A 14,997-nucleotide genomic window follows, 5' to 3' on the forward strand; every position below is an offset into this window, starting at 1 on the left:
TACACTTAGATAAAAAAAAATTAAAATCCAATATATATCAATCTAATATAAAATTTTGGGTAACATACATCTTGTAAAACCATAATACCTAATTCAATCATAAAATGTTTGAACTAATGAATTCTTAGTATTAACATCTTAATATACAATTTTTATTGACAATAACAAAACCAAGATATAGGTTGTAACAAATTAAAAAGATAATTGCAGCTTCATTGAGGATTAATAGAGGTAAACTCTACACAAACAACTTGAATTAATAGTTGACAGAATAAGAATGCCTCAACTTTGTGTATATAACATTTCAACCAAGCTCTTACTTAATAGGAAAAAAAATGAACATTTATAATCTTTCAATACAACAAATTAAAATGTTTGTTTGAATTAACACTTGCATATATTGATAACATTCTCCTCCATCCATAAGGAGGACGACGAGTGTTCGTCCACATATTGTACACGAGATAGAGAGATTTACATGTTTGCATTCTCACGCACTATCTCAAAAAAGAAGTTTGTGTCACATATCGAGTAAAAAAAGGGGTACATACCCAAAAAACGATTAAAACCATTATGATAGTCAAATTGCCATCTTGAGAAAATAAACCAAAAGGGTAAAAGATTGTTTCATAGAAGGGTTTTTCGAAGTCCCACACATCAAAGAATTGTGCATGAGCACGAGATCTGTGTAGTCACCTCCTTGTTCTTCTCTGTATTTGCATCAGACTATTGTAAGCGAAAACAAAATAACAATTTTATTTGAAATGAAACGATTGAATTGAAATTTGAAACCTGAAACGGACCTGATTTCTTTTTATCTATCGGAGGCTGAACCACGACGTGCATGGTTATAACGCCACCAGATACATCTGTCAAGTGTATTCTGTACTCAGAAAGAGTCTTGCTGCTCTCGAGAACTCTTCCTCCATGTATAAGTTTCAGTTCATTTGCTGACTTTGGTGCAACTGATACATCTGTAAGTGACAAAGATTGATCATCTAATACTAGTTAAGATTTAGGAAGAAAACCAAATCAAATCAAATCAAATCGAACAATGAAGACAAATAATGAACCTTGAGGCCACTCTGCAACAAGCATTTGCTTAAGAGAAGCTACAGTTGTGGAAATTGCATATGTTCTATGAGCAATATCTGTTCCATCAAAGATTCTAAACTTAATTTCAATGTTTTCTTCCAATCCAGCCATGGTATTCCTTTACTTTTCTTCCACCAATCCAAAACAATAGAGTAGAAATGACTCCTCTCCAAGAATCCAACTGTTCAAAGCTCAACTGTTATTCTAGATTTGGTTGCAAGAAACAAACAATCAAGCTTAGTGCAAATCTCTTCAGGACACATAAGGAATAGGAATAAGCAATAGATTCTATAGAAATCAATGGAGACAAGAAGAATAAAATGAATGGAATTACTTTAATTTCTCCAAAGGTTTGATGATGCTAGATAGAATCTGCGAGATGTGCACATTTGAGATAACAATGACTACTGAAGAAAGTAAGAGCCTCATATGATCAAAAAAATCTCCTCCACGAAGAAATCGCCTCTGCAGAGAAATGAAAAACAACGCTAACTAATAATAACAGATGATAAATTGAAAGGAAGTTAAGATCAATATCATTCTATCAAGATCTTAATTCTTAAAGAGCTCTTGAATCGTATCTTAATAATGAAACTGCAGGCGATGAAGCGGAAAACCTAGAGAGATAGTAGCTGCTATAGAACTAAGCAGGGAAACAACATCTTTAAGTTAATTTTGAAGATCTAAGACGATGAGAAACAGGAAAGAGAGAAATAACATGCGATTGATTAATTTGTTCGGTGTAGATGAAAGTAAGGATGAGATTAAGTTAGAAATTGATGCTGACCTGATTAAGACGCCATTGGAGAGAGATCGGAAGTGGAATCTTAGAGCATATCGTTAGGGTTAGATGATGATGATGAAGAAGCGTCGACTTTGAAGAGCGGAGAGAGGAGAGGAGAGGAGAGGAGAGGGAGATAGTGAAAGGTATTGTCTGTTTGCTTTGAAGTCCCTTTCGTATTGCTTTCTTTGAACGTGAAGTCCAAACTAACAGCTCTTGATTTTACCGGGAGAGGGGAAGCACGAAGCATAAAAAAAAATATAAAAGTCTTTCTATTTCTTTTCTCTCTCCACGTAATTTTGTTAATATATTTTTGTTAATATATTTGAATTTTAAATGACACATCATTCTCTCTTCCATCACCTCCCCTATCATATTATTTTTGTCCCGCGACATCTAGTTTGAAAAAAACATATAGGGGTCCGATACTAGACGTAGCTTTTTCGTTGGGCAAGATTGTGTAATATTTATAACGCTACGATAATTAATGGTCGAGATAGTGCTAGTCAATCAATTAAAGGGACCGGTGAAGTAGAACAATTATCAGGTAAGTTTAAAAGAAGAACATTGATTTGAGATGAAATTTGGCCTTTAGGGTTAGAGAGGCTTAGCATTCACCAATGTTGCACTTTCTACGGTGAAATGTTCTTGAAAATTCTTGCTCCCATTGAATCATTTATAACTATATGCATCAACACTTGGGTTGCCTGTTCCCAACTTTTTCTGCTCCCTCTTGTAGGGAGGGAGTGAAACACAGTAATATATATATATATATATTTTAAAATGATTGTTTTGTTCCATCAATGTGAGAGGAGTAAAGGATAATTGGGAGAAGAGAATCATATCCCATGTATAAGGATCCTCATTCATGTATATCTCATTTTGAGAACAAAAATAAGAGGATTGAACCATTTCTTTGGACTATTTTTCATCACAATTATTTGGTGGAGTATTAGTTTTGGAATAATTACTGAAAAGTTTGAATTGATTGAGAACGTGAAATTGGAAATTTATGAATAAAATAAGTAGATTAGTGTAGATTTTACCTATTTTTGAAAATTAAAAAAATAAATATTAAATTAAATTAAAAAATTATAGGTATATTTCACATTTTTAGTGTAAAAATATATATTTTTTTTCAGGGTGGGCTCTTAGCCCTAACGTAGATCTGTCTCTATATGTGTCTGATATGAAAACCTACATATTTGGGTTACTAACCAAATTATTTTATAGTTGATTATCTAGTTGGAGAAAAATTGTCGAATATTCAATGATCGTAGTCGTCCGATGCGTATTATTCATAATGCTATTATTATAATGATGATCTAAGATTCGTTCCGGAAAGTCGATAGAATCGGTCGAGGAATTAACTATTTTTCTCGAGTACCTACGAGTTCGATAACTTATTGAAAAACTTTATTTTATTTTTATTTTTAATTTATTATTATTATTATTGTTTTATGTTATGTTGTTTTATTAAAACGATTTTTAATATATAAATCATTTAAAAAATAAAATAACATATATTATCTCTATTAACTATTAATTTCATTAACATTCAGTGAAATTATTTTTACTCAATGATCAAAACTTTGCTTAAGACTCCTGAATTGAGTTTTAATAGATCCGAAACTGAATTTGAATAATATTTATTTTTATTTATTTTTATAATATATATAATAAATTTAATAACCTAAACATAAATAAATGCAAATGGTATAAAAATGAAGATTCTAATTAAAATAATAAAATAAAATTTCTCAATCCAAACAAGGGATCGAAAGGACACGTAGCCTTTGGAATAGAATAAAATAAAGTGAAAGAAAAGTATTAGCCAACAAGATAGAGTGCTTGCTTTTTCGCCTCACCAACCACAAATAAAACTCTTTTTTGTTTTGTTTTTACATAATTGTCTTTATTAGATATATAGTAATGAATATTTTAAAAAAACTATTTAATTTTTTAAAACTAGTAAATATTTATTTTTGTAAATGAAGGCCTTCTTTATTTTATTTAGTGTCATTTAAAGTCAAATTTATAAAAACTCACCAAGATATTTAAAACAATTTATTTAAAATGAAAAGACGCTTGTAATATATATATATAAATAAATAAATAATTAATAATGTTTAATTTTTAAAGTGTCCAGATTACTAGGTCGAGAACTGTGATTAATTTGGATATATATATGTGAAAGTAAATGAATACTTGAGGTCATATTTTGGGTTAACCCGCTCATAAACTTAAAATAGTTAAAAATAAAATAAAAAATGCTATATATATGTTTCGAACTTGCAACATAACAAAACAAGTACAACCCTTTAACTAACTAGGCTAATAAGAATTTTTATTTTAAATTTAACACCAAATTTGATAAACGCGTGACATTTTAACAATATAAGTTCAATTTTTAACTAACTAATCTCTATATATATAATGATGCTTAATTTTTGAAGTGTCCGGATTGCTGGGTCGAGAGCTGTGGTTAACTTGGATATATATGTGAGAATAAATGGATATTTGGATCGGATTGTGGGTTGAACCACCCATAAACTTAAAACGGTTAAAAATAAAATAAAAAAATTTTATATGTATTTTTCGAACTTGCAACATAATAAAACAAGTACAACATTTAACCAAGTGTGATTGTGATGTGGTTTGCCAATGGATAATAGGCCGATATCAATTGAAATTGAAAGTGGTTAAAAACATGAATCAAATATTTGATTGACTAAAATGTGGTGTCACAATGTTAATTGTTAAAAATATGAATCAAATATTTGATTGACCAAACTGAAAGTGTAAGGTCACGAAATGAGAGGTTTATTCGGAAAAAAATATGTGATGAGATATTTAAGAATATAAATAAATTGTTATACCGAAATAAATAAAATATGGAATGAGAGTATTTTATTTTTTATTTTAATATATTATTCATGATTTATTAATAATTTTAAACATTTAATACATATTATTATTTTTTATTAATTTTTTTTTTATTTATATTTTTATCCGTGTATATCGGACGACAATCTTTCTAGTTTTAGTAATACTTCTAATCATCCCAAAATGAAAATGGAGTCACAAAAGAAAAATATAATTTAAATGAGATTTGATATTATTTTAAGAAAAAGGATAGGTGACGAAAAAATAAAATAGTCTTATGATTAATTTTATAAATTTAATTATATTTAAATGATTCTATTTTTTTTAATTAAAATGCATACATAAAATTAAAATTTAACGATACAAATCAATAAAATAAAATAAGAATAAATTTAAATATTATACATAAAAATAAAATAATATACATTAAATAAAATGAATTACATAAAAATTAAAATACATTATTAGACATTAAATATTAATAACCATGTTGATGAGTGCATCTCGAACTACGTCTTATATGTTCTTCTTATCTTTATGAAGAACAAATTATCATTTTTTAGATTATTTATTTCAGTTAGAATACACGAGTTTTGACCCTCAATCACTCTTATTTTTCATTTTCATGTCGTAATGAATATGAAAAACACAATACATCTTTAAATTATTTGTTAGTAAAAACGTCCAAATATGTTATTATGTATTGGGTTAAATAATTTAATATATTAAATATAAAAAGAAAAATGACTATGGAGGAAATTTAAAAAATGAAATAAATAAGGGAATGACATGATATAACGTGATGCTGAAAAAAATAATAATTTTTTTCTCTATTTTTTTCTTATACTTTTATTTTTCAGCTAATAACGTGATGACGCGTTATTCCTTTCTCTATCACTACTCTATAAAAAAAAAAAAATATAAATATTAAATAACCAAAAAAAGAAAAGAAAAATGTCAAATAATATGTTTAGTTAGAAAAAATATAAAAAATTGAGTAATTTACAAAATTAAATGGAAAGACATGTAAAATGTAAATTCAGAAAATAAACGGGAAGATGTGCAGAATAACAAGTGATCCCATGTATTATTGACAAGAGATCATCTTTATTTCAAGTTGACCTTTTTACTAAAATTATGATAATTTCATAAACATAGATTATGGAAGAAATAACATTATGGTAATATTTATCTAATCTATTTAAGAATAAAACTCTTTTTTTTTGATTATTTCTTTTATTGATATATCCTTACAACAAAATTTGAAAATAATTATTTATTTGATTGAAAACACTTTAACAAAAAATCCCCCAAATAGTGGTAGAATAAATAAATGTTTTTAATATTTTTTACACAACAGAATCTAGATCTGCACAAATTTGATTTTTTAATATTTCAATACTTTATTGGTCATCAAACATTAATTTTCTTATTAATTAAATTTAAAAGTAACTTCTTATTTTTTGACAAATTGAAACCTGTTCATTGCATAAATTCTAAGTAGCAATTAGAAAGTCAATCTTTTAAGTAGATCTAGTGTAATTTGCTTTAAAGTATATAGATTATAAAATGAACATCTAAATTAATAATAATGAAATAATAAGTCTAATATAATGATCTTATATAAATAGAGATATGTGGTATTGTAAAATCAAGCAACCAATTTCAATCAATCAAAAGATGAATCAAACAAAATATTTTTTTTTATCATGTTTTCTTATTGCTTCTTTATTAGCTTATGCTTAAGCTAGAGAGTTAACCAATCATGAAGATTGGTTAGCATCTAGTGATAGACCTGATGGTGAATCCGTTTCGACAGATGAAGAGTCATCAACAATGAATGATGACCTTATTTTGATGGATGAAGAGTTCCCGGAAGACAAGAGAGATCACTATGCACTTCCACCACCACCTCGAGGGGAAGACCAGAGAGACGAGAAGAGTCATCGCAAAGGGAAGCATCATCGACATGCACATCCACCAAAGGGGGACCAACTCATGCACCTCTACACCAACCTAAACCTTCATCCAACATTGATGACATCAATAATCAATATGGTCTTACTTCAATCAATGAAGATTCAGTAGACATCGATATGAAAATATTGACCCCATAGATAAAGAGTTATATGAGGCGAACAAGACAAATCAACGCAAACGCTTCGATGAACCTTGGCTAAGAGGCGAACCAAAACCTTTATACTACGGAGAGAGCATCAACTAATTTCATTTTCGCTTCAACAATTCCGTAATTTGTACTGGACCAAAATATATTTCTAATAATTTCATTTGAATTTTACCAATAAAATTTATGCTTGTACTGGACCAAAATATATTTCAAATAATAATTTCATTTGTTTTTTTTTATCAATAAAATAAGTGAATGCATATTCTTCATCTCTTCTCATGCATAAACTCTCCACTAATCTTGTAATATTATTTTCAAAGAACCTTCATTTTCATTCTGCTTTATAGTTTTTTTTATGGAAATAAAGAACTTAGTTTATAATTAATTAATTTCCTAAAGTGATTATAAATAAGAACTAAGTATAAATAGTTCAAAATTTTATGAACTCTTTTGTAAAGTGTATAACATTATTATGATTATACTGAAAATTAAAATGAGTTTCCTAAAGTGATTATAAATAAGAACTAAGTATAAATAGTTCAAAATTTTATGAACTTATTTGTAAAGTGTATAACATTATTATGATTATACTGAAAATTTTATAGATTTTTTAACATGGATGACTAGTATTCCATAATTGATAATCACTTTGTTATATTAAATTATCTAGCTAGAATAATTAATTGAAACAAATTTAAATTCATAAAATGATTATGTATTGTAAAATACAAATGACGAGTTTTCAAATTTGGACGTTGTTCCACCTCCTCTGTAACTGTGGTAAATTACGAGACTCGTTCATATTCAAGACATCCTTTTGTTTACGAAAATTAAAAGAGGTCGAATCATTAAATTGAACTTAAAGAGACTTCTCTTAAGAATTTTCAAAATATTGTTCTTACTTATACTAGATAGATCAATGTCTAGATATTTAACTTTAAATGTAAAATTGCTAAGCTTCAAACAAAATTTTATTTAAACAAGACTAGGCAAGAGTTTGTTATAATTCATATAATATTGATATTGTTAGATGTCAACTAAAAATATGTTAAATTAATTAGACTATTCCAATAATGTAGAAGAGAAATTTATAATCAAAATAACTACTATATATTATAAACTATAATTAAATTTAAATGATAAAATAAGTTAATAATATATTTGAATAAGTTAAAAAAAAACAATTAAGCATAGAATATTTCAAACTGATTCATTCAATTTAATTAACTTCATTTAAATTAAATAAGAACATTGATAAAAATCTTAAAAATATATAATATTATACTATAATTATCACTATTTAAATATTTGATTTGTTTTTATCTTAAACATATAATTAATTGTATATAATTTTTTTAATCTAAAAAAAAGTTAACATAATAACCCCCACCAACTATGACTTAAACTTTTATTTAAGACGTTTTAATTGGTAATAGAATAGGTAATCTTTCATATTTTAAGAATATTTATTTAAGAGGAGTGATAGAGAGAGGGAATTTGGTGAGTGAATGACTTGGCATCACCTTTATTGGTTGGAAAATGTAAAAGTGGGAGGAAAGAGAGAAAAAAAAGAAATTATTTGATTTTTTCAGCCAATAAGATTATGCCAAGTCATTCCCTCACCTAATCATTTCTCTTTATTTAAATATTATTTGTGTATATATATTTAATTGTTATTCTTATTTAGAAGATTCTTATCCCATTAAAACTATATTGTTAACTAAGTGTATGCTATAAACTTGAATAAATTGAATAAAGAATATTTTTTTTAAAGAAAATATAAAATTAATATAAATGAATCAATTAGCCTATATTACTAATAACTATACAAGTAAACAGTTTAGTAAAAGTAGTTGTTTTTAACATTCTATCAATAATTTTAACAAGAAATACCACTTAAAAAAGTTTTTATTTATTTATTTAGTTTTTATTTATTTATTTTGTGAATGTAGATCTATAAAAACCTTCACAACCATGACTTCAACTTTATTTAATAATTAACTATTAAAATTACATAATTATAGATATTCGATTTTTATACCTCAAAATTAAAATGAGTCTACCCGATTTAGTATGATGTTCATACTTGATTACTGAACCAGGAGAGCAAAATTAAAAAAATCACTTTTTTGAAATTGGCTTGGAGTGACCCTCGATCCAAATGCCAATTTAAAAAATACTTGGGCTTCATATGTTTTCATACGTTTAGAATGACCGTCTTGAAAATAATAAACTTTGAGTATAATATTGTTGTTGAACAAAATGTGCTGAACAACCAGCTCGGAGCCCATTTGTGTGTTCAAACACCATTATTCAAAAAGAATTGAAATTCGGGAACCTGAAACGTTCATATTGACCGGTTCGAAAAATCTTGAATTTTGAGTATAATATTGTTGTTGACAATTTTGTGCAAGAGACCTTCAAAAGGGCAAAATTGTCAAAACCAAGTCGAATTAGGCGAGTCGGGAGCGAGTTAACGGAGGTCAACGCTCCAGGCTTTGCGCCCAAAAAAATTTAAAAACGTGCGTGTGGACGTCATACTGTCGCCAACCGCGGTTCATTTGAAAAAATAGTTCAAAATCATGGATTTTGAATCATTTTATGCTGAAGAAATTCTAGAGGTACCTTCAACTTCAAAGTATAATCTAGGTCGCTATACTCAACGAAATTAGTTGTTCTTGAATGTTTTAGAAAGCTCGAAGAGTCCTCTACAACATTTGCTTGTATCTAGAGTAACGTCGACGTTCTAAAGATGATGCGACCAAGACATGATCAAACCAGACATGTCCTTAGTGTTTAATTCATAACCAATGCTATGTTGCTTAGTTTTGGATTACACCCTATGGTTAGAAGTAGCTAATTCGAATGACACCGGTCCCGTGCCTCTATTCAATGACTAAGGTAGTCAATTTAGCTCGACAACCCAATGCAAGCTCACCCACTTCGTTCCAAGTGCGAAATGGAGCATGGAATCACTTTTAAAATTCATATATTTTGTTTGGCTCAATCATTTTGAGCAAACAAGATACTATTGGAAAGGCCTTTGAGTTAGTTTTCATTTGATGCCAAGTAGCGCTCATGGTTTGAGATACAGCCCACGTGAGATCGCCAGTAAGATAAGTTGTCCACTTCGAGACCCCAACGTTCCATAAAGAATTGCATGGACCTACGACAAGTCTTGAATATTTCTTACAAAACCAAAGTAGAAGCTAACAAGCTCACCTTTCTAACGCATACTGGCTCAGGCTCAATGGTGGTCTGAGTTAAAAGTTATGGGCATTTAAAGTCTCGGTTGATCCAGATTGACAGAAAATAGAAATCAGAAAAAGCCTAACTTAAAAAATTGGCAACTTGGTCTACACTTAACCATTTGGCCTGTTGTGCGAAATGAAAGAAAATTATGATCAATGACAGATGAAGAGAGAAAATTCAATTATCAAAAATGGAAAACATGCTACAAACAAAAATGACTACAACTATTAATATGTCAATTACAGAAAAACGTAAATACCTAACTTAAAGAAGCATAACCATAGAATAATGGTGATGTAATATAAATTAATATAAACCACAAACAATTAATGGTTGATATTAATTCCTGTACTAAAGACAAATCGTTACAAATCTTCACATTTCTTTAATATCACCCAACAAGATGAGCCTTATTAGGATACTTCCCACTGTTAACATTTAGCAAGTCCAAACAATGAGTGAATTTCTTAAGTGGGACTGATTTCGTGATCATGTCATCATGATTATGATGAGTGTTGATCTTCTTCAACTTGATTCTCCTCTAAGTACGAAGAAAATGATAACGGACATCAATATGTTTAGTTCTATCATGATGCATTTGATCCTTGACCAAACAAATATCACTTAAGCTATCACAAAAAACAATTGCCTGATCGTGATGGATACCAATGTCACTAATTAATCCTTTCAACCATATACCCTCTATGTTTGCTTCCGTTAGTGCAATATACTCAGCCTCGGTAGTGGACAACGTCACAATCGACTATAATGTTGCCTTCCAACTAACCATAGAGTTTCAAAGGGTGTAAACATAACCAGTAATTAATCTTCTACCATCGATATCTGTAGCATAATCTGATTCTGAATAACCAGTTACGAGACACTAGTTGTTACTCCCATAAATGAGACCAACATTTGATGTGCCTCTCAGATAGCGAAATATTTGCTTTACCGCTTGCTAGTGTTCCTTACTAGGTTGAGACATAAACATGCTAATAACACTAACTGAATAAATAACATCAGGTCTAGTGTAGACCATGACATACATTAAAATTCCCACCGCACTAGCATACGGTACATGAGACATGTGTAATTTTTCAACTTCAGACTGGGGTGCGAACGCAGACAAATGAGTAGTAACATTTGCAAGAGTATTTAGAGCCATTACTGTACTCATCCCAAAACGAGACAATATTTTCAAAATATAACTCTTCTGCGAAAGGAATAGCTTCTTTTGAACTTAATCTCTTACTATTTCCATGCCCATAATTTTTCGTGCTTGATAGGATCAGCTTGATCGATAAAGACGGGGGTCTGACTAAGGATGAAGGCTTATGAAAAACGGTTTGAAAGAAATCCTGTTAGAGATTTAATTCGCTTTCTATTCTACGCAAACTTGTGTAAACACTTGAAACAGATTCAAGGAGGAATTGTTTACTTGGGTTTGAAGCACAAGATGAAATATGAAAAGATGACAGAAATGAAGAATACAATAGATTGTTTATGGATGTTTGGAGAAACTCTCCTACGTCACCCCTTCTTCCAACCACCGGAAGGATTCACTATAATATGATTTGAATCAAATACAGTTTACACACACACTTAGCTCACTATTGAATAGAACACTTTCTATTCAATTACAAGATGAAGAATATCACTCAGCTAAAGGTGTTTTGATTATAGATCTCTCTTAATTCACACACAGTACAATCAAAAAGAAGCTTCACAGTATGAGTTCAGTAAGCAAGATGATTGAGTAGTTTCTCTCTCTGCAAAATCAGATAGCTTGTTCGTTCGACAAAATTCGTAAGGCAAAAGCTAGGCTTGTTGTCCGTTGTCCTTGAGATTTGTTAAATACCGAGCAGGAGCTAACGGTCGAATCTTTAGAATGATACGTGACACTTTTCCATTGGAAAGCCTCCATTGTACACAGCAGGTTCTGAGCACAAAGATCGTGGCCGTACATCACTGGTAGTGCGCCGAATATTCCATCAGGGATGTACCTGCAAAACAAGTAATGTGAGAAAAATTCTCTTACGTGGCATTCCTTGATTGAATGCATATAGCTGTTGTACTAATCTTCACTAGAAAGTGGAGCAGGAGTAGGGTACAACTATAGCACGTGGGTAGGTGAAATGCTAGATTCAAGCGTACTACTTAAACTGAGCATTAGACGTATTTCAGTTAGACAGATTGTGAAAATCAGTCTAATGAAATAGAACATCTCCCTCTAATAGAAAACGTCTATTAGACCGTCTGGTCTAATAGAATTAGACTCGCGTTTAATTATCCAATAACCATTAGACTGCACGTCTAATTCCGGTTCTACCTTAGAATTGTCTGAAGGAGTTAGACGCACGTCTAACTTTCACTTTCTATTAGACTACATGTCTAACTCCACAGAGTTAGACTGCACGTCCAATTCCGCATAAATTAGACTACCCGTCTAATTGCAAATATATTAGACTACACGTCTAACTCCGATGAGTTAGACTGTACGTCTAATTCCGAATATCAAATAGACTACCCGTCTAATTACAAGTCTATTAGACTACACGTCTAACTCCGGTGAGTTAGACTGTACGTCTAATTCCGTATTCATTAGACTTACGTCTAATTATTTACATTCATTAGACTACACGTCTAACTCCGATGAGTTAGACTGTACGTCTAATTCTGTGCATTCATTAGACTACACGTCTAACTCCGATGAGTTAGACTGTACGTCTAATTCTATGTATTGAATGCCAAAAATCGGTCTAATGACCCTCATTAGATCCAAGTCTTATGAAATATTGTTTCAATACACCTGTATCAAAACTCATAAGTTATTTCATCATTAAAATCTTAGTGGTTAAATTATTTCAACACTTAGTTAAAATAATTTGACCCAACAGTGCTCCACCTAAATCTTTTATATCAAACTCGGAACTGAGAAGGTCTTTAAGCTTTTGATCTTTGACATTTTCTTGGCTGTAATTAACATGTCGTCTACATACAAGAGTAAATATATCAAAGAACCATCACCGATTTTGTTGTGATAGACACAACAATCATATGCACTCCTATTATAACCATGTTCAATCATGAAATTGTCAAACCGTTTATACCATTGTCGAGGAGACTATTTAAGTCCATACAAAGACTTCTTCAGACTACAAACATATGTTCCTTACCAGGGACAAGAAACCCTTTAGGCTGACTCACCAATATATCCTCCTCAATCTCACCATGTAAGAAAGCCGTCTTCACATCTAATTGTCGAGTTCTAGATCCTGATGTGCTACTATAGCTAGTAGTACCTTAATAGAAGTGTGTTGGACTACAAGTGAGAATATCTCATTGTAGTCCATGCCTTCCTTTTAATTTAACCCGTTATAACTAATCGTGCTTTATATCTGGTTCCTTCAGCACTAGATATTCCATCTTTTCTTTTGAAAATTCATTTGCACCTAATGACTCTTCTCCCTTTTACCATTAGGTAAAGTAACTAGCTCCCATATATTATTCTTGTGAAGTGATTCCATTTCCTCACACATGGAAGAAATCCATTGCGCATAATCACCACCATTAACAAATTCACTATAAGAAGATGGTTCATTATGTATGACATCTTCAGCTACTTGAAGTGTATAACTTGCCATTTCTTCAGTATCATTCTGTTAGAGTCTACAAATTAAGGTCTCGGTCCTAAAATAATTTAAACACCCTTTCTCGGTCCTATTGTGCACATGGGCCATATTTTTGTTTGTTGTTTTAATATTTTGTTTTGCTTTCCCTTTCTATTTTATAAACCGAAAATTGTTATTTTCTAAGTAGTTGTAACCGAATATTCTGGGGCAAGACATCACCTATATAAGGCTGATCTTTCTTCCCCAAAGACCCATGAATGAAATAATGAAGATATGAACTTCACCTCCCATTTGTCTATTATGTTTTGATTATTTATTATGGACTGTTTCGTATAGACCAATAGTATTTCTCTTCTCACCCTTGGTTCTTCTATCCCTTCATCCCAAATTCTCTATTAAAAACCTTCCACTGCCTTTTGATTATAGAATTTCCACCGGTCCTAGAGATCAAGAACTTGATTCTTGAAATCAAGAACCCATAAACACACCTTATAAAACAAATTGTAACATTCTTGGTATCAGAATAAGACGATCCTCAAATGAAAGAAACCCGATAACAAACAAAGAGGGATGCTCTTTAGACCCTAACACATTCACAGATAGACCGATTGTCATACTTCCAGGATCAATTGAGGTCTTTCTTCCCTCGATTGAATGAATTAACCTTTTAGGAGATTTAATTTGCCTTTTAGATCTTGAAGCAATGTTAGATTGACTTTCAAGTACTCCAAATTGATAAACTTCCTCAGATAGTTTATTAGTATCGCGTATCATGTTAGTTGTCTCTTGAACTAAAGCCACCTGAAGCTCCACCTATTTCTTGGCACTAACATTTTTATCAGCAATTGATGGCTTGATAGAGGAGTTAAATATAAATATCTCATTAAATCTGATATCCCTACTGAAAATTACTCTACCTTCAGAAGATGACCATATTCTATATCCTTTGACTCCATCTCCATAGCTCATGAAGATACCCTGTTTTGCCCTTGGTTTCAGCATTCCTTCATTAACATGAATAGTAAGTTGTGCACCCCGTTCTCAAAAAAAAAAGTTGTGCACCCAAAAACCTTCAAGTGAGAATAATCAATGACGTTATCAGACCATACCTTATAAGGGATTCTACAATCAATCCCACTATGTGGTGCACGTTTTTATCAGATTGCAAGTCGTTAAGACAACCTTGATCCAGTAATTCCTAGCCAATCCATCATTAGAGATCA

The 14,997-nt window shown here is 30.5% G+C and overlaps 1 protein-coding gene across 3 annotated transcripts; it reads right to left on the bottom strand.

The window, feature by feature from the left end:
• Nucleotides 1-338: 338 nt before the first annotated feature.
• On the bottom strand, nt 339-2,103 carry LOC124916048 (membrane-anchored ubiquitin-fold protein 3-like). Of its 3 annotated transcripts, none has more exons than XM_047456794.1 (5): nt 1,883-2,103; nt 1,430-1,560; nt 1,074-1,276; nt 804-974; nt 339-710 (listed from the first exon to the last, which is right to left on the bottom strand). In XM_047456794.1, exons 3-5 carry the CDS (start codon nt 1,204-1,206, stop codon nt 658-660), a joined length of 357 nt encoding a protein of 118 aa, XP_047312750.1. In that variant the 5' UTR covers nt 1,207-1,276; nt 1,430-1,560; nt 1,883-2,103; the 3' UTR covers nt 339-657. The 3 variants fall into 3 exon arrangements, with proteins under 3 accessions (XP_047312750.1, XP_047312742.1, XP_047312755.1); XM_047456786.1 differs by having other exon boundaries at nt 1,074-1,299; nt 1,883-2,102; XM_047456799.1 differs by lacking the exon at nt 1,430-1,560.
• Between the last annotated feature and the right edge of the window lie 12,894 nt (nt 2,104-14,997).

Source organism: Impatiens glandulifera, chromosome 1, assembly GCF_907164915.1.
Source record: "Impatiens glandulifera chromosome 1, dImpGla2.1, whole genome shotgun sequence".
NCBI lineage: Eukaryota > Viridiplantae > Streptophyta > Magnoliopsida > Ericales > Balsaminaceae > Impatiens > Impatiens glandulifera.